This window comes from Haemaphysalis longicornis, unplaced genomic scaffold, assembly GCF_048455015.1.
Source record: "Haemaphysalis longicornis isolate Haplotype H1 unplaced genomic scaffold, Haemaphysalis longicornis Haplotype H1 scaffold_4, whole genome shotgun sequence".
NCBI lineage: Eukaryota > Metazoa > Arthropoda > Arachnida > Ixodida > Ixodidae > Haemaphysalis > Haemaphysalis longicornis.
In genome coordinates this window covers 157,441,475-157,462,726 of record NW_027526361.1, presented here as the reverse complement: position 1 = coordinate 157,462,726, position 21,252 = coordinate 157,441,475, and the positions used below count along the sequence as shown (strand labels likewise).

General features: G+C 47.6%; 1 protein-coding gene across 1 annotated transcript in view; it reads right to left on the bottom strand.

The window, feature by feature from the left end:
• LOC144180065 (phospholipid-transporting ATPase ABCA3-like) overlaps nt 1-21,252 on the bottom strand; it is a 164,945-nt gene that overhangs the window by 53,338 nt on the left and 90,355 nt on the right. The window contains exons 11-12 of the mRNA XM_077708473.1: nt 9,319-9,529; nt 6,405-6,657 (exon numbers count right to left, since the gene is read on the bottom strand). Coding sequence (XP_077564599.1) covers nt 6,405-6,657; nt 9,319-9,529 — 464 coding nt within the window. The remainder of the gene's footprint in view (nt 1-6,404; nt 6,658-9,318; nt 9,530-21,252) is intronic.

Here is a 21,252-nt window from a genome sequence, read left to right as displayed (position 1 = left end):
ACGAAGGGATGCACCACGTCCAAGTTGTCGGAAGCTATGTACATAAGAAGCATGTCATCAAGCATGTGATTGAATTGTTCTGTGAAATTATTTGTCTGCGGGTGTTAGGCAGTACTCGTCCAGTAAACAACCTTGCATTGAGTGAGGAGAGCTCTCAAAATGTCGGACAGCAAGACACGTCCTCGGTCGCGGAGAAGCTCCCTAAGAAACCCAGGACGTAGGGTGAATTGATGAAGGAGGAACAAGGCCACGCTGGGCGCCGTGCCGCTGCAAAACACGGAAGTTTCCGCGTAGAGCGCAAGATTGTCCACGGCGACAATAATATACTTTTGTGTAGATGGCGTGAGTGTTAAGGGTCTGTAAAGGTCTATGTCAACCTGTTGAAACGGGCCCGCAGCACACATTAGAGGTTGCAACTCGGGGTAGCTTGTGGCGTCGGCAGGCCTCCACATACAGGGATATAGTACTTATGTGTTTCCCCTTACCTCGCCCGTGTCCCCACGTTTTCGCGCACACACAGCACCGTGTGTGTATGGCCTCCCCTCGTACGTATCTCCCCTTCGCACAATTATATTGTTTCATTGTGGAGTTCCAGCGTACCCAGAATACTTTCCTTATCAACTAGGACACGCTGCGCTCCTGTGCAGTTGCTTTTTGAACTAGATTGGATGGGATTCGGCAGCGACCGTGAATTCCCACGCTGACCCGCAGCTTCTTCGAATTGCCGGAAGTAAATTTCGAAGGCCATGTGTTTGTTGCTGCTATCGGTAACAGCTGTATGACAAAGAACACATCATAGCGGCCACGTTTTAATGCCGCGCCTCTGTGCACCTATCGCCCGGGTGTTGCAGCTCCAGCATGTAACAACTGCGCACATGAGATTTTGCTGATTTTATACCTACGCGTGTAGAACAACAAAGAAAATTGCACGCACTGACCGTTTCATGTGCAATCAGCGGCTACGGCTTAAGCGGGCAACCGATACATGGGGTTCAATGGGGGCTACTTTGGGAATCTTTGCCGCTGCGTTTAAGCGGCGAATACAGATTAAGGTGGGACGTTTTTGATGAGGTTTGACTGCATCATCTCTTCCACTGCGAACAAGTCTACAATCGCGTCCGCGCACTCCTTTGCGCTTGTTTTTTTTTCCTTTGGACGCGGAGGCAGAGATAAATGCGGGCTAAATGCGAAGAAAATCGGAGCGGTCAGAATTATAATCTTTTCGCAAGAGAAGTGTTACTGTGGCAAAAAATCATTCAAGTAAAATATCCGCAGTTAAAACGAGTAAATATATTTGGTAACGACTCAGCAATTAAGCAAGGAGGTGTTAAAACAAATGGTTCCTTAAAACATATTTTGTGAAGGTGGGTACATTGGAACACCAGGTAATTATTACGAGTGTCGCTCAAGCGAAGAGGCACGCAAGCAGGATCATTTGGCGTAACCTACAGCACAATGTAACGTAAAAAACGGGGGTTTGTGCAATGAATATTGTGCATCAATCCCTGGAGTCTTGTGAACATAAATGTTCTTGTGTTTAAACTTTCCCGTTGTGTTGTCATTAAAAATGAAATAAAACTATTAATTATCGATGAATAGTACAAATTAAAGCTACACCAGTTTGGCGCGTGCAGCCCCATAGATGTGCCGCTGCTTTATCTGAAAGTGTGATGTCTTGCAAATCCAACACATTGTAAGTCTGACCGTCTGAGTACAACCGAAGATAACCTTTATTTCAAAAAAATGCTGGCTCATGAAAGGCAGGACTCGGATTACATAGCCCTGGTGCAGAACAAGAGAAAGCAATGAGCAACGACGTTACGTGTGGGTGGTGTCTGTGTTTGCTATGGTTAAGTTTTTGGCTCTTTTTAAAATGTTTTTAATGCAGGCATGTTTCATTGTTTCATTTTGCAGACTCCATACTAGCATTGTTTTATTGAGATTTGTTCAACGTAATATGTGACTCCGAATTTTCCTTCTTTGCATATTCACTACTCAGGAATCTGACAAATTCGAGTAGAAAGGGCACCGCCTTTCTAACTCACAACGGCATTTATTTGCTACATGGAAATTTTCTGGTTCTTTAATGTTTTGCCACATACACCAGGACAACAGCCTTTCTAAGCGCTAACTATAACTGTCCTAATCACGCTCTAAAAAGAGCGGTCTTGCTTACCATTTACATTCGTTATTCACTTTTGGTGGGGGAACGAAGTTTCTAAATGACATTGATTCACGCTTCAATTCCTATTCGATGTGTGAGTTGTACTAAATTATATCCATTCAGAAAACACAACTCATCGATTACGACTGTGTCGGAGTATTGTATAACACACCGTCAAGACGTACAGGCGTCTCTGTACGGACTACATCTATAACGTGTAATAAAGAGACCTCGTAACACAGCAGCGCCGTTTTAATAGATTAGGTAGCGCTCGTCGTCCCCTGTTTCCACCTTAAGAAAATGTACTGTTTAAAGCATACAAGACCACCTTCACACGATCGCGCCTTTCTGTCGCATCAATCTCAAACCATCTGCAATCTCGTGTTCCTCTGCATCGTTCGGAAAAAAATCAACCTAAGCAGGCGAAAATAATTTCAGCAGCAATTTTGCAAGACACATATAATTTCGACTCTTCGCTTCTCCTCCGTTGTAACAGCGATGTTGCGACTTCTTCGACATGACTTTGCCGCCATCTCTGAGTCACGTGATGCGACGCGTGACCTTCTTTGGGCCTTGCTCATGTACCGCGGTCATTCACTCTGCGGAGCACACCCACCTCGTTTTAAATCAGCATGGCTATACTTGCCGTGGCTCTTTGCCTGACGGTAAAATGGCATTATTAATGTATCGCCTGGCATTTGTGTGCAGCTTTGAAAGGCGGTGCGGTGCTGTGGCAGTGTCAGATGTGGTTAGGCTAGTCGTCCACTTGCCCTCGAAGAACATCCCCTCATAACTCGCGTTAATGTTTTAAAACATGTCCTCCTTAGGATTGTGGCCAGTGGACTTTATTTCGTCGCGAAACAATCAGTCACCATCTTGATGATACCCTCACATGTTTCCTCTGCCAGCACTGTAAATGCACGTGGCGCAAATGCACGGCGGATGGGTCACAAAATCTCACGATGATGTCCAGGTTAACGTCAAAACTTTTTTCCACTATCCGTTTACTTTCACAAAATTATACAGCTGAAACCAGATAGCCAGTTCGACAAAAGCGTATAGTAGAAACCAGACAGCAAAAATGGCTGCTGTTTCCTCATTTTAACGCGAAAGCCTAAAGCCAGCCCTGGGGCAGAAACGCCATTGTCGGCTGTCTGTCGTTACGAGATGGCTCGGAAGCCTAGTCGAAGGGTTCAACAGCGCTTGGTTAGCATTAGGAAACAGAAGAGGTTTCCGCTGCTACGCAATTCATCGGTGTGTATTAAAAAGCACTCAGTGGTGTTCAAATGGTCATTCGAGTAATAACCTGCCCAAGGTATAAGAACATCTTAGGTGTAGTCAGAGTAGACCATTTTTTAGACTCAAATTGTTAGTATCCACGACGCGCCATTAAGAGTATCACAAATTGCTTAAAGGTTCATTTTATTTTTGAAACCCTAAATGCTTGCAGGACGTAGTCACCCAACACACCCAGTACTGAGAATAGGGGGTCGCAAAGTTGCGTATTTAACAAGAGGGCAAAGCTCGCGGAGTCGGTAAGGATCCATGATTAAAACAGCGCAAGGGACTGGATGAGAAAAGCTGACAAGGACATGCGCTAACTGACGACTACAATTTACTGAAAGAAATAACAAAATAAATATGAAAAAGCAAGACCATAAAAAAAACAAGAAAGGCAAACAGAGGTTACAATAAGATTATGAAACAGAGGTGTCACCCTACACAGCCATGCTGCCCAAATACCTTATCACTTTTGCATGCATCGAGATTGACGGGATGCTTACACACGAGTATTGAATGTTGTAAACGCTTTCTAAAGTTCACGTGTGCGTTCATCCTGGTATCTGGTCACAATCGAGGCGTGGTCAAGCTTAGGCGAGCAGCCATGTTTTTCGCAACGAGTAGCGAGCTTGCTGCCCTGAAACGTCTTAAGCAAATTAGCATGCTCACGCAAGCGATCGTTGATGCAACGCCCCGTCTGCCGTACGTAGGACTTCCGTGGAACGTTGTTCACCAGAGATAGACTGCATTCCGTGTAGAGACGTTTACGCTTGACGTTGCAACGTCCCAAGCTACGGTCATCGTTGTTGACCTTTCTGAAGAGTTTGGAAAGCCTATTGAGGGCGGAAAAAACCAGTCTGACGCCGGTCTTCCTTCCACATTTCAGAAGCTTGTGTGACACCCTGTGCAAGTATCGCCTCACTCAAATGTGGTTATGCGAGGAATTGCCCAAAGTGCTTTGCCTAATGCCCTTCACCGAAGTTGCCATCACCTCATATCAGAGAGCTTCAAAGCTCAAGACTCACAACTGAAAGAGTTGGGCTTCGCCGAACAGTTGGTAAAAAGTCTCGAAGGAGTCTTTCTGAAGAAAATCTGGGAAGGCAGGGCTGAGAAAACCCGGAACATACAAAAAGAAAAAGTTGCCGTCATCCCATAATTGTACAGGGTGTCACACAAGGTTCTGAAAACCGGAAGGAAGGCTATCGCCAGAGTGGCTTCTTTCCGTCCTCAATAGGCTTTCCAAACTCTCCAGAAAGGTCAACAACGATTACCGTAGCTTGGAACGTTGCAACGTCAAGCGGAAATGCTTCTACACGGAATGCAGTCTTTTTGTAGTGTACAATGTCCCACTGTTCTGCGGGAAGTTCTGCGTAGGCAGACGGGGCGTTGCCTCAACGATCGCCTACGTGAGCATGCTGATTCGCTCAAGACATTCCAAGGGAGCAATCTCGCTACTCGTTACGGAAAGCATGGCTGCTAGCCTAAGCTTGACCACTCCTCGATTGTAACCAGATGCCCGGATGAACGCAAACATGAAGTTTCGGAGACGTTTACAATCCATAAAATGGAGGACTCATGTGTAAGCATGCCATCAATCTCGCTGCATGCAAAAAAGATAAGTTATTTGGGTTGTGTGGCTGCGGAGTGTGACGCCTCTGTTAATTAATTGAATTGAATTTTTTTTGCCTTTCTTGTTTTGCTTGTGTTCTCGCTTTTTCATAGATATTTCCTTGTTTCTTTCAATAAAATTTAGTTTTTAGTCAGCGCCCGTCCTTGTAAGCTTTTCTAGTCCCGTCCCTTGCGCTGTTGTAATAATTGCAAAGTAACTTAGCCTGAAATTACTGCTCCATGCCCATCAAATAACCTGAAAACTCGCTCAAAAGATTTTTCTCTCTTTCGCGGTCTGGACGTTCTTTTAACGCTCGAATTACGTCATTACGGCCAAATAGCCGCTGTTGACCGGTTCTCCTTCCGCAGCAGCAATGAACGCTTTTCGACAGCAACTTTAAAAAAACAGCCCCAAGAACAAACCAGAAATGGAAAGCCTATCTGGTGCTGCAAACTAATCACGCAGTGCTGCCCCGTGCTGGCGATAAATATAGCTTTCGTAGTGGTTCCAGACGCGAAGGAAAGAGTGGAAGCGCTTATCGAAAGTTTTGCAGGGTTTCTTAACAAATGGATAAAGAGTTTATGACATCTTCAGCCCCAAGAATGCGCAAATACTGAATATTTTGTAACAAACGTTTATTTGGTTCGTTATCCATAGAAATCAACGCAAAAAAAAATTGCCATACCAAAAAATAAAAGGAAAGTAATAGAAGTTCATGGTACCCATTTGAGTACTGTGGTTCTTGCTTACCCTATGGACGCATTGCAGCGCTCGCGCCGTTGAAAGCCAATTTTGCCGACTAGCTCTGCAGAAAGTACGAGACATCGCACCACCTCGGCGAGCTTAGTGAAAGCAATGCATGCTTTTTGCGGGGAAACAGCTTTCACGCGCGAATTTTGAATAGGAGGAAGCTTCTGCCTTTATGATTATGGTACCGATTTGGGTACCCCGGGACTGAGGAGGATAAAGCAAAACAAGTTCATGACAATGAAAGCTTTTTCACAGCCCAAATCAAAAGAAAGTATGGTGACATCATAAGTCGCATAACTGATGGAGGCGAAAACATAAACTGCCCTTGTGTCGAGATTTAGGCGCACGTTGAAGATCCCGGCGTGGTCAAAATTAATCCGCAGCCTTCCACAACGGCGCACCTCAGAGCCCAGGTGCACTTCAGCGCATTAGGACACGCAATCAATCAATCAATCAATCAATCAATCAATCAATCAATCAATCAATCAATCAATCAATCAATCAATCAATCAATCAATCAATCAATCAATCAATCAATCAATCAGTCAATCAATCAATCAATCAATCAAAAAATCAATAAATCAATCAATTCCAACTCACAGGACGTATGCGTCCTTCATCGTGGCGACCGCCACGCTAATGCCGGTGAGACCCAGCATCGGGGCATTGGATTCCAACGTCCGGAACATTTCCTCGAAACCATCGCAGTTGAATGTGTGCAGCGCAAATGTCACATCGTTATCGCGTTCTCTCTCGACCACAGCCAGGGGTGCCGTACTGCGCAGGATGGCTAGAATTTGGTCGAGTTTGAAGCCCGTCCAAGGTTTCCCGAAGGTCAGCTTGTAGCCCGCTCCTGCATGTTGGGTATAAAAAAGGGAAACGTAGGAAATCTTCGGGTTTTTTAGCACTGAAAAGGGGATAACATGTTAGTTAATATTTTGTGAAGGAAAATGTTGGCGATGCGTTTGCGATATCTATTATGATGCCATTGCTTTTATTGCGCAACTTTGTAACCCCCGTGCGTGTTTTTGTTTCTGAATGGTAATCTGGCGTGGAGCTAACTGAAAGAGGAGACGAAGCCTCGCAGGCATTTCACCCTAATTAGGGGGCGCGCAGCGATGCCAATTGGAAAAGGAACCGTTAGCAGAGGTGCCTCCCTCGCTCGCTAGTCCAGGCACGATAGCCAGTTCCAAAGGCACGTTAATGTTGGCGTTTGGGTGTGATACGTATTTCTAGGAAACCTATCTACACCGAGCATATACTTCAATCACGCCAAAGGTAAACGATGTAGCAAGAGGTGCTTTTTTTGAATAGAAGCTCTACCATGCTACATATTTTGAGGTCATACATCATGTCCCAAGTAAACTTCAGCCACCGTCGTGCAAGCTGCTCCTTTCCTTCTTATAACTTCGCCTACTGGGAGCCTTCCCGGTGCAGTACCACGTGACTCGGCCAGGCTGAAACCACCACTTCTTCTGCGTTTGATCGCTCAGCGCGGCTGTGCCTTCAGTTCGTGCATTCAGTGCAAGCAAACGACGTGAGTAGGCGAGGGTGTAGCAGCTGCTCCTCCCCCGCTTGGTACCTCAGTTTTGCCGCTGATCGCGCGCCGGCTGGCCTGTCGACGCGTGCCCTTCAGCGCTAGATCAAGGATGAATCCAAAGATGCAGCAGATTAACAAGGTAGCAGGAAGCGAAATGTTAGGCAAACTTTCGCCAAAAACCGTGTACATAGTCCTTGCTTGTGGTCGCTGCAACAAGGCTTAGAAGGGTCAGACCTGAGCCATTGGCAGGGTTAGCAGTGTTCCCGAAGTGGATAATGTGCAGATTCCTCCTTAAAATAAGCGCTTCGTACGCAATAAAATGTAAAGGTATACAACCAACTAGGTAAATGTTTAAAAGTCATCCCGTACGGTAACATGCGATATTCAGTAATCTTTATATATGATGGCAGAATACCGCCACATGCCTTATGAACTAGGCACTTTTAACTTCTAGCATAGCGGATGTAATTATGTCAGATGGCGGAATAACGTGTACCTGTTTACACAATTTTGCAGACATTTCGTATAAAGAGCTCCGCGTATCAACGTTCCGATGAGTTTAACGGGGCCACGCAGACAAATTTCAAGGTTACTCCCCAACTTAAAAAAAAAATGAACGAGGCATTGAAAAAAGCAGACGGCCGTCGGTTTCTTTGTGACGTCAAACTCTTGCCTCTGCGATCGAAGCCACTGCCACGAAACATGATAGAACAATTTTAACGGAGCCTTTAGTTCCGCTTGATAATATTACTCCAAGGTTAACATGCAGGTATCTTTTTCGTGGTGCGGTTTTAGTGCTACCCCATATTACGTCCATCGGGCCAACATTACGTCCGTGTAGTGCATATGCTATTGCAAGTTTCTTGCGTGTTTTTGGTTACGAAACATCATTCCAGGCTAAAATATAGCTGTGGGAGTTATCAGGGGGAAGTTATTTTGGTATTGAACAAAGTTGAATATTATCAAGCCCCGTCTGAGTATTCAGTTCCTTACTCAATATGGTGCGAATATCTCTGTGAATTCACTGTTGCGGAGCCACTGGATCGGCAAGAAAGATGCATTTTTGTTGCCGCAGCAAAATGTGAAAAGCCAGGCGGTGTTCGTAACGTGCTTGCACAACTTTTACACTACTTTTAGTAGTCCGTAGTTCGTAGTTCGTACACTACATTTGCAGGTGCTAGTGTAAAAGTAGTGTATTTAGCCGCACAAAAATGGCCACCTTATTCAAATGAAAATCTTCTGATACAAAAGTAAACTGAGGATGTTCCAAGAAGCACAAAAATTCCTTCTTTACGTGTGAAGAAAATGTGGTGTACCAGATCCCTCTCTCTCTCGTGATAATCAGTATGTACGAGAGACCGGTCGCTGTGTCAACGATAGGCTCTGTGAACAGGCATGCAACGTCATCAATGGTCGCGACGGTTTTCTGGCGATGCACTGCAGCACGTTTGGTTGTAAGCCGGATTTTCAAAAAAATGTTTTGTGATAGGGACAAAAAAAAAAATTAGGCTCAAGCGCGAAATCATCGAAACGGAAAAGATTTGTAGAGTGAGGCCAGAATGTGTGAGCACGCCCTCCCGCGGGCTGTGTGATAAAGAGTTGAAATTCCTGAGTCTATAGAATGCTCGAGCATTGCAAGTGTGTAATCTTTGGGTGGTTTGTGCGTATTGTCTCACTGTTTAGGGGGTCAAGGGGTGTATATTCATTTGCTTCTCCAACTAAACTTTGTTGTAAGTTAGCGCTCGTCATCGACGCAAGTCTTGTCTCGTCCTGGGTCTCCTCGCGCTTAGCCTACAAGAAAGATCGGCCGCTTCAAGCCTATGGCAATTTGCCGCAGCAACAAACGTATATTCGTTTGCCACTCGAGCGCCTCCGGAACAGCTAATTAGCAGGGAAATTCACACCGCATTGAACGGGCCTACTTCTCCGCAGATGCACACCTAGTGCCACATGAGACACGAGGCGAAGGCTCACCGCACGCGTTCTTCAGAAAGGTCGGTGAGCCGCTGCAGATGACCCGGCCGCTGTGCATCACGATGATCCTATCCCCGACGGCGTCCGCTTCCTCCATGTCGTGCGTTGAGAGGAGGATGGTCACCTTGCCTTGCAGGTGGTTGATGACCTTCCAGAAGCTCTCCCTTATCTCAGGGTCCATGCCTGACGTCGGCTCGTCAAGAATCAGCAGCTGATATAAGAGGGGCATACGAGTTGACCGCTACCTTAGCGGTTAAGCTCTATTCCGTCAACCACATTTAAATTTTTGGTCAATATTGCGCCCATTATTTTTTGAAAAATATTAGCTATTTGCCAGCGTTAGTTTGAATGTGAAGGACATTGTTCTCGGTTAGCGCAAGATATAGCTCTCGTTTGTCTTGCACGTTACGCTGGTCTAGATGAGCATTTGCTGCTGATTTTAAGTCTCATTTTTTAAACTGCCTTTGTGAGCGCCCTATACAATTCCTATTAATTTTGCAGTCTTTTACTTGTAACCCGACATACTCAGAGCGCTGTTAGCGCCTGTAAGAAATTTTAAATAAATGAACCAATAAATATATTTTACTTATATATACAGCGAACTAAATTTCTCAATACCTGATTTTGTGGCTGGTGTACCTGTCTAATAATTGATTATACCATGTGGCCGCAGTCTAAAGCTTTAGTTCAACTGGAATAGGGGGGAGACAAAAGGTGATCCGCATTCGCGGCTGACGCATCACCTACCTGTACAACATCCGACTACTTTGCAGTAAGCTAAGTTCATTTTTTTCTGCCTTCCAAAACCACAATTTTACTCATACGGTCGTGGATATTGCCGCAAATCATATATGGGTTTGTTTATTTATTGTTTGTTTTTACTGCCTGGTCACGCCCGCCTGTGTTATCTGTGTCCCAAGCGAAGCGCGTCTTCCATTTTTATGTCGCAACGGGCTATCGCATTCAGATTAACAGATTGTTTCGCCCCAACGTCACTAGCTCAGAATAATCCTATTTGATCTAACATGTTCTGGATGTAACTCGACGTTTGCAGAAACAATCGCGCCGAAAGATAAAAGCCTGCAGAGCAGACGCCGCGGCATCCGACTCTCGACGCTCGCCTACGAATGTCACTTTCTTAACTGCTGTCTCGCCGCCTATGTATTCCATGAGTTGTTAGGGGAGCACAACTTCGCTCCAATAAACTCGTTTTCTTTAAAGACAACTGTGTCGTTTTTGACTACGTGACATCTGGTGTAGGTGCTGGGTACGCACCCTTCATGCTCAATATCACCCCTGGAAGCAGCCCAGCCAGTCCAACAAGAGCCAGCTTCCACCTGCAAGGTATACCACCCGAGCTCGGTCTACTACCGGAGAAAGCGAAGAAAGAAGACGTCGCAACCAGCACCATGGTCAACCAAGCCAATCCGCCCGTCGTTCTGCAGCAACCTCGGGAGCCCCCATTATTCCGAGGATCCCCTTGTGAAGACCTGGAAGAGTTTCAACCGATGGAATGATGAAGAAACTCTGAGGCAAGTGTTTTTCTACCTCGGAGACTCGGCGCAAGTCGGGTTTGAAAATCACGAGAGCTCGCTAACATCATGAAGCTTGTTCAAAGCGGAATTTTTGAAAACATTCACAACTGTCGTACAGAATGAACGAGCTGAGCTGTTGTTGCAGACGGGAATCCAACACCCTAATGAAGGTGTTGTGGTGTTCGTTGATGAGATTAAGATGCTGTTCCGACGAGCTGACCCCGACATGGCAGAAGCGAGGAAGAGCTGTTCACTGGACTCATTCGCAACCTGCCAAAAACCGTGGGCTGAGTTCGTTGACCGATGCTTTGATGATCGAGAGGACCCTATACATGCGTTCGTGGCCGTACGATCGACCACTGAACGCATTTTTGGCGAACCCCGTCAATGCCCCTGGATTCGCGACGGAAGACTTGCGGGAAACGGTCGGCGCCGTCGTTCGCGAAGAACTGAGGAGGCGTTTCCCAACCAAGCCGCCACCCCAGATCGCCTATATGACCTACGTGATCCGAGAAGAAGTCGAACTCGCACTAGGGATTTTTACCCGTTGGAAGCACCCCGCGAACCACAAGCCATGACCTACTCCGCGGCTGTACGTCGACCCCGACCTGCTCCAACCCGTCGCCAAGAAGCCCCACCGTACCGCCGCCCACGGTCGCCCGCACGACCCCCTGCAGCCCAAAACCAGACGCCGAGGAAGTCCGACGTGTGGCGAACGCCCGATAATCGCCCGCTGTGCTACTACTGTGGAGAGGCCGACCACAGCCACCATCGCCGCCATTACAAAGGCTCGGTTGACGACGATTCTCCGTCGACGCAACACGCCCCCGACACGGCCAGCGTTCTATCGAGATCGACGAATACCTGTCCAACTCCAACCGAGGACCAGACCGATTCAACCGTTCACCGTCACCATAACCGTATCAGTTGCCTAACCGCCGTAGCACTGCATGCTGACTTCTCCCGTGGAATGTCTCCTAGCCCACGCGGGGGAAACTAAAAGGAGCAACTTCTGGAGGTAAAGTTGCAGGACTGCAGAAAAATGAAAACCCTGCAATCACGCAGCGACTCGCTAAAGACCATGCCCTCAGCCCGACGACCCGATCTAACCCTAACGTGACTCCCGAATACGACGACAGCAAAACGGCGCGACACGTACCTGGCATGACCGCACCTGCTGCTGCGAATACGACGAAATCGACGACGACGCATAGTGGCCGACCGTCAATACGTACAAACAAAGATACGACGCTACGATGCACCCGCAACTCGAGGAAGGCGGCACCCGACGTTCAGCTGTCCATCGACGGCTTTGATTTGGTGGCCTTCATAGACACGGGAGCCTACTACTCCGTAATGAGCGGATCATTCGTGTCTAAGCTGAAGAAAGTTACGGCCAGATGGGACCTTCCGCACATACGCACAGCAGAGGCAACATCGTGACGCCAGGTGGAACTTGAACATCGCGCGTTACCGTAGACTCCACAACTTACCTCCGGCGTTCGTCATTTTGCCTAACTGCTCCCGCGAATTAATTCTCAGAATGGACTTTTTGACGGACAATGGTGCAATAATTGACCTACAGGCCACGTCGATAACATTTTCCTCCGATCACTGCATGACGCCGGAACTGAACCCCGAACACCGTGCAGCTATAAGGATCGGTGACGATCAAGTCACCCTGCCACCCTGCGCAAGCTTGATTATCAGCGTCTACTGTGAAGATGCGGTTCCTCACGTCGATGCTGTCGTTGAGAGCGACCAAAGGCTGCTTCTAGCCCCCGGTACCTCGGCCGCAAGAGTCATTGTGTGCTTTAGGCACCGGCAATCTCATGTTTTAAATGCAGAGCATTTCAGTAACACACGATGTCACCCGCGTCGACGTCCGTAGTCGTAGTCCGCACCCCTCCCCCTACACTATATATAAAAAAAATACTACCCGGCGCCTGGTTTCGATCCCTCGACCCAGCGGGCGGAACGCGATGTACATGGTGCTCTACGCACTGCGCCACAAAGCCGACACAGAATGGGAGGCTACGAACGCACCTTATATCCTTGACTCATTCAAACTACGTCAAGAAGCTGCTGATACAACGCATTCACTACCACCAACTTCCCAAACACTAAACGTTAACGCAATACACCCACCCCCCATGTGACGCATTTACTCGAGTCCCCGTCGCGGGGAGATGGGCCCAATTTTGGTCACCAATTTCACCGACGAGTACCACCATTTAAACAAGAGCGCTGCAATTGCGTTCCTCGAGGAAACGCAAGAAGCAAGTGACGTAATCGCGGTTACCGAATTTGAACGCGCACCCGAGTTCAAGGTGACGCCGTTTCGGCTGTTCACGGCAGCAGCAACGTTAAAAAGATTCATGGATACTGTGCAAGGAGTCTTAAGTGGCACACCTGCCTCGTATACCTCGATGACGTTGTGGTATTCTCTGGGACCTTCGACGAGCACCTTGAAAGGTTGGAGTCTGTACTTGAGGCCATTCGTACGTCGGGGTTAACGCTGAAGCCCGAAAAGTGCCGGTTCGCGTACGACGAGCTGAAGTGTTTGGACCATGTCGTCAACAGCGCGGGAGGCTTACCTGACCTTGCAAGAACGTCAGCCATTGCGAACTTCCCATGGCCGAAAGACAAGAAGGGCGGGCGAAGGTTTCTTGGACTGTTCGCATACTACCGGCGCTTCGTCGCAACTTCGCACGCATTGGCGAGCCACTCACAGGCTTGACGAAAGATAGCACCCCTTTTAACTGAGAAAGTGACCAAGAAAAGTTATTCTGCGAGCTGCAAAAACGCCTGCAAAGGCCGCCCGTGCTCGCTCATTTCGACGAAGACGCCGAAACGGAAATGCATACGGACGCCAGTAATATAGGATTGGCTGCCGCTCTCGTCCAAAAACATAGCTGTTGTGAAAACGTAATCTCCTTTGCCAGCCGTGGTCTGTCGGAGGAGGAGAAAAACTACTCATCGTCTGAAAAAGTGTGCTTCGCTATTATATGGACAATTTCCAAATTTCGCCCATAAGTTTATGGTAGACTCATTAAGGTAGTGACAGATCACCATGCGATGTGTTGGCTCCCCAATTTGAAGGACCCCTCGGGACGTCTTGGGCGGTGGAGCTTGCGCCTTCAAGAGTTCGACGTTACAATGGTCTATAAATCCGGCAGGAAACACTCCGACGCAGAATGCCTGTCCCACATTCCAGTCGACCCACCACCACAAGATTCCGATGAAGAACGCGCGTTCTTCGAAATCATTACGGAGAGCGACCTAGGCGCCTAGCAGCGTGCCGACCCCGACTTGCGCGTCATGATCGACTACCTCGAAGGACGAAATGTCGCCGTGCCTAGGTCGTTCAAGCGGAACTTGCCAGCATTCAGCCTCAAAATCTTAGTCCTCGTGAAGAAGAATTTCAGCCCCGGAAAGAGAACGCATTACCTACTTGTCATGCCTGCAGTGCTCCGTGACGAAATTTTGGAAGCGTGCCACGACGACCCGTCTTCGGGATATCTCGACACAGCTCGCACTATTGCAAAATCAAGGCCAAGTACTTCTGGCCCCGCCTTACATCCGACGTCAACCATTACGTCTCGAGCTGCCGTGACTTCCAGCGACGAAAAACGCCTCCGAAGAGACCCGCCGGACTTTTGCAGCCGATTGCCGTCCTTTTAAGGGCCTTCCAACAGATTTGAATGGACCTTCCGGGCCCGTTCCCTACATCCTCATCCTGGAACAAGAGGATTGTCGTAGCGACCAATTACATGACACGCTACGCAGAGACCGCCGCTCTTCTGAGGGGGACTGCACAATTTGTCGCAAAGTTCTTCATAATCCAAGTTATGCTGCGACATGGAACCCCGGAAGCCCTAATCACGGACCGCAGAACGGCCTTTACTGTGAAGCTGTTGCAAGGAGTATTACGCAACGGCAACACGGATCACCGAAGAACGACGGCGTACCACCCCCAAACGAACGGACTAACAGAACGTATGAAAAAGGCTATCGCGAACATGATGTCAATGTACGTTTAAGTTGAACATAAGACTTAGGACGAAGTTCTCCCGTATGTCATGTTTGCGTACAACACGGCTATCCAGGAAACTACGCAGATGACGCCGTTCGATCCTGTCTACGGAAGACAGCCGACTACGATGCTTGACGCCCTCTTCCGCATGTAGAAGACGATGACCTCAAACCCGACGTCCAAGGATACCTTCAACGTGCGGAGGAGGCCCGCCAGCTCGCTCGAGTTCGTACAACGAACCAGCAGCTGGTGGATGCCGGGCACTACATCCTCCGACGCCGAGATGCCGAGACTGCGAGTACCACCCAGGGGATCGTGTTTGGGTTTGGACTCCCATCCTATGACGCGGACTCAGTGAGAAGCTTCTGCGACGGTGTTTCGGACCCTAGCAGATTCTACGACGTGTCGGCTAACTCACCTACGAGGTGATCCCCGATGGTGATTCGGGAACATCACGTTTTTTGGGACTGTGTTGTTGTTTGTTGGGACTGTCTTTTCGTTTAACATCGGGTTGATGCGCTCTTAGAGGGGGGTAGTGCCGCGAACCATGTATGGGTTAGTTTACTGTTTGTTTTTACTGCCCGGCCGCGCCAGCTCGCTTATCTGTGTCCCAAGCGAAGTGCGTCTTCTATTCTGATGACGCAATAGCTATTTCATTCAGATAAGCAGACTGTTTCGCCCTAACATAACTAGCCCAAAATAATCTTCTTTGATCTACCATGTTCTGGATGTGAATCTACGGTTCCAGAAACACTCGCGTAGAAAGATAAAAACCTGCGGAGCATACGCCTCGGCACACGACTCTCCACGCTCGCCTACAGATGTAACTTTCTTGACTGCTGCCTCGCCGTCTTTGTATTCTATGAGTTGTTAGGGGAGCACACGTTCGTTCCAATAAACTCGTTTTTTTTTAAGACCACTCCGTCGTCTTTGACTACGTGACAATATCGACATGTCTTTGTCCATAGACAGTCTTACCTTAGCATTTATTATTTTCATTCCCCCATTTAATAGATAATAAAAGCTTCGCGGTTATTCATGAACCGCTGATGCGATTAAACGCACCAGAAATTTGACAACAATGTCCTGCAGAGCGCTCTTTGTCGCCAAAAACCATTCTCATGAAGCTTGCAAGCAGGGCCGTGGCAAATGAGCGGCACTTTGAAACAGACCTCTGTACTTTTTAACGTGTCTTACTGAATTTTCACCGCCCGTGTTTGTGTCCTTGTCTTCTGTTCTGCTTCAATGCGCAGATAATTTAATGGTTGGGAATATTAATAATTACCCACAAGCGCCCCGGGGGCGCCAATGGTGGGCTGGACGTAGGAGTAGCATCAGGACCCTCACTTCGTAGATAATCTCCCCCAAAGCCAGGGGAAATTTGTTAGAAAGGCATGGGAAACGCAAGCTCACCTTACACAAAGGCCAGAGCACGAGACACCTCCGACGCACATCAAGGGATTACGGGCTTCGCCCCAAATGCAGGGCATATCAGCATCGCCGCAAGAAACGGGCTAAATATAGCAGTAACTTTATCCTACCTTTCAATTTGCGCAGAACAAGCTGGGTAGCCTCCTTAGCTTTATTCTATTATTAACGCTAATAGTTTGCTTCTCACCAATATAGCGAACAAGCTGCCTGTTGTCAATAACTGGGTTCCTTCTGTCTATCTTTCCCCATATGGCGTTCGTTCGGGAAACTTTTAAATGAATAGAACAATTTTTGCAATATTTTTACGGAGTCGGACAACTTATACGACATACTTTGAGTGCATCCCGTGTTTTCGAAAGACCCAATGAATTGCAACTGTTTTACTCAGATTTTGCGAGGTCTAATTCCGGAACCTTCATTATTCACTGTGGCAATTTTAGACTGTTTCATGAATGCTGAGTAGTTTATTCCATGCGGGAAAAGTGTCAAATGTCGCCAAGCTGGCTACTAAAGAGTGCCGCCAATTTAGGACAATTTAACCATTATTTTTATCCTTCCGAAGACATATAAGCTCTATGTGTGACAGAAACGTATCAAATACACCTGATGCCATAGATCAGTTCAAAGAGTAAGGCGTTGTACGGAAGGCAGAGTGCATGATAAATATACGGTTGCAGAGCCAGCTGTCCTTCAGATGGTTGCTAAAAGAACGTTTTTCTTTCAAGGCATTGGAGCTGGTTTAGGGCACTTTGGTGATCAAAATTCACAAGCGCGTGATACATCGTAGAATAGTGCTCGCTCTTTACCCTTTATTCCGCGAATCAGCTTCAGGCGTAAAGCTCGAGTTTGAATTTAAAATGTATCATAGAGATACGGAAAACCGCCAAGTGCATGCAAGAATTTATGAAAGCCACCATACCTTTGGTGATGACACAAGAGCTATAGCTACGCTGAGCTTTCGTTTGTATCCACCCGACAGCTGGTGAGGCAAACATTCAGCTTTGTCCTTGAGCCTGAGAGTGTGCATTATCTTGTTCGCCTTTCTTATAGGATTGTCGACGCCTCTCAGCTGAAAAACAACGAAGAGGGTTTCACAGTAATTAAAACTGTCGCCAATTTGTTAAAGGCATTTTGAAAAGTAGCAGCACTGTTCGCGGTGAGAAGTCCCGCGACAATACTCATTGGACAGCTATATTTTACAGAAGAACACACTTATCACGTGACATTGGTATTTTCTGGCCACGACAGAAACGTCCCTCTACGCGTCGGCATTTTCACCCTCGGTTCAAGATATCGTGAAGTGCATGATCATTGTGGTCGCTATTTTCATCGTCGTCAGCGCCTTATAAGGCATATAGCAACTTTATTGTACGCACCTTTAGCGCCGTCTGCCATCAGCAGCTAGTAGAACCTTCATCACTGCTGTTATCATCGTCGCTATAGAAGACCGAGCACGGGGTTAAACAGAAGCTACCATAATTGCGATCCCGATATCAAATGGCGGGTAGAAAGCCCGAAGTAAACATCTTTTTGTTGCATTGCTCAAAAGTGCTACGTAAAGACGCATAGCGTGGTAATGCATATTCAGTTATGGCCACTGCACCCGAGATAGCGTTTTCTGTGCGACCTGACTTCAATGCAGAAAGTTGGGCTAGTTGGTGAGAGCACTTCGACATCGCAAAAAGCACGAAGAAACCAGAACACAAGAAAAACCATTACACCGGTTGCTTTTCGCACTTTTTAAGATGTCAAAGACCTCATTTCAATCGGCACAAAGTCACATGGCTCTGAAAAGATTACATTACATGTTAGAAACTTTCGTTTGAACTGAAATTATGTGTATTTGTTTCCGAAGAAGTTATTTTTGCTGGTAATTCCCAAGCATTGCGAAACGTTTTGCAGAATTTGGAGGCCCCGCATTTTTCTTGACCAGGCCACCCTTGCCATTTCGCCCACGGTGCAGTGTTAATGTGTTTAGTAAAAAAATGAAATGTATTGCCCAGCCGGTGTTTTCACGACTGAATGAGCGCAGAAATAATTTCCCCGACGCAGTGGCTCAGTGAACGTTCCGTTGTTATACTGAGCTCAACGACACGTATTCAATACCGGCTGCAGTACCTGCATTTCAGATGGAGGCTAAAAGCTAAAACGGCATTTGTCGCGATTTCAGCGCGCGTTAACGATCTCCAGATGATCAGAATGACCCCAAAGCACTCTACCACAGCGCGCTTCATGGCCCCGTGAAGCTTTGGCGAGAAAACGTCATAATGGATAAAATATCGCATGATCTAAAATTTACTTTCTCAATGCCATGCTGACACTGTAGTTATTCTTGTATCGGAACAGTAAACATAGGCCGGTAGACACCTTTTTATTCGCAGAAACCACCTCAGCACCGTCTTCCATAATCCTACCAAGCCGTGGGGCCACATGAAAAGTAGGACAAAAATAAAAAGAGCGAAATAAATGTTTTCTTTTTACAATGGAGTGCTTTAGCGAGCAACGCATCCACAGCAAGACATCGGTGAAGACATGCCCGACCGCGCAATAACAAAGGTTAAATAATTGCTTTATTATGAAGTATCGGCCAATTTCGGGTTGAATTCAACGTACGCAATCCTGAACTCCGTTTGGAGCGCGTCCCCAACGCTACGCCGCATTGATGGCCTCATCCGACTAGAGGTGAGGTGAACATTGCAAGTGGGCCATCAGAAAAGTCTGTTAGGGGCATTTACTGAAGACTAGCAGATATTTCAGCGACCCAATTAGAGAAGTACCTAATTTTTCCGCTTACTGTCTTAAGTTCTAGCTCCTGAATTAAATAACGAAAGCCGCCGGTGGCTCATACAACGGCGTCGGCTCGGCTTGTAGGTGCCAAGTTGTGTTCCTTTCATGCAACCGCAGGGACGCGAAGTTGGGTGCCGCCGGGCACATGCTTTGTGTTCCTTCCTTTTGTGTGGTAAAAGACGGTGGGGGGGGCTTGCCCGAGTGCCCTTGTTGGGTTGGTATGCGATCAGCTCAACCTTGGCGATGGGTGCAGAGAGGTGAAAACCGCTCCGGCCAGGGGTCCCCTCTCGGACAGCCCGCATGAAGCTAATATGGCTTGCCGACATTGGGAAGTGGCTCAGTCGTTGATCGAGGTGAACGACCCGACGGGAAGCGAAAGGATGCCGTCTGTTCGTGTCGAAAAGGCGCGTGGCGTGGCCATTGAGGATTTGCAAAGCCGGCGTAGGTTCTGTTCGTTTATGAGTCATTCACCTTGAAAATGCTCGCCTAGGTTTCGAGCAGCTCTTCCCGCCAAACACGCGGCGGGCGGCGGCATCGCTTAGTCTGGGAAAGGGATTAGCCACGACTCTCTCATTGTGCCGGTGCGCGCCGCGAAAAGGCAGTGCGGGAAGGCGAGGGCACTGTAAGCTGTTAGCCGCGCGAAGACTGCATTAAGCGTTCGCCTTTGAACTTAGGGCTGACGCTGCCGATCAACGTAATGGTGTGTCCACACCGCACGGTCAGTGACGTTAGGTGGCAGATGTCTTGTATTTGCTTCTCGGTTGCAATAACGTGCGTGGGAAACGTACTATGAGTGCATGAGAGGTATTGTTGGGTCACGTGACCGCAGGTGGGGACATGTGTAAGACTCTGTCATCCTTGTGGCCAGTCAATAGTTCGTATTAATCATTTTAAAGTGGTTTTTGCTTATTCCTAAACGCCCCTTTTGGAGTAGGGGTTTTTCCGATGAAAACCGGGGTTTTGTCCGAGGTAGATCCAGAGGGGTCTAGTTCAGTATAGATATTAGCCGGACAGTCTGCTGCGGGCAGAGTGAGGTGTAACCATCATTCTGTCCTGATGTAAATACTTTTAGCAATGTAAATAGCGTATATAAACATAATATCCAACAATAAAGGCAGTCCTCATCCCTCACCTGCTTCAAGCATCGGACGTCGGTCATCGGAGCGAGTCGAGATTTTCCTCTCGGATCGAGCACTAAAAGAACCTCGTTATTTCGTCTTCATCATTCATAGTAAGATGGAGAGCAAATATAACTGGCGCAGTCGACAGGATGACCACGACCATGTGCTAGAGCTGGTGGGGCATTCCAGAGAGACTCCTTGAATGCATGGTTCGGTTCTGACCAATAACTAGCCAGACTCCAAGCACCGACGAGGCGGCGCCTCAGTGGGAGGCCTCGTGAACTCAGCGGAAGGCCTTGTGAGGTTCAATTTAGGGCGATGGAAGCCGCGATTCAACGAGGCCGCACCTCAGCAGGAGGCTTTGTGAGCTCCGGCTTAAGGCGGCGAAAACCGCGATTTGACGAGGCGGCAACCTAAGCGGGAGGTCTCGTAAGCTAAAGCTCAAAGCGCCGGAAGCCGCGATTCAACGAGGCGGCACCTCAGCGGGAGCCCTCGTGTGTTCCAACTTATGGCAGAGTGATCGCACGTGACCACAGTTGGGGACATGTGTATGATTGGTTGGTTCTTGTGGCCAATCAATTGTTCGCATTAATCATTTTGAAACGTGTTTCCGATCTTTCGTGAACGCCCATTTTGGAGGCGTGGTTTTTGGGATCAAAACCGAAGTGTTAGTATTTTGTCTGAGGGTGGTCGAGAGGGATCTAGTTCAGTATAGACCTTGGCCGAACAGGCTGCTGTGGGCACAGTGACAATGTAAGCGTCATTCTGTCCTGATCTAAATAATTGGAGTAATGTAAGTAGTGTAAGTAAGCCTTATATTAAACAATAAAGGCAGTCCTCATCCCTCACCTGCTCCAAGCATCGGACGTTGTTTATCGGAGCGAGTCGAGATCTTCTTCTCGGCTCGAGAATCAACAGAAATTTATTATTTAGTCTTCATCATTACCAAGAAGATGGAGAGGCAAATTATAACCCTGCCGTTTGTGCTGGCATGCAACCGAAGTGCATTAATGCGACATCCAAT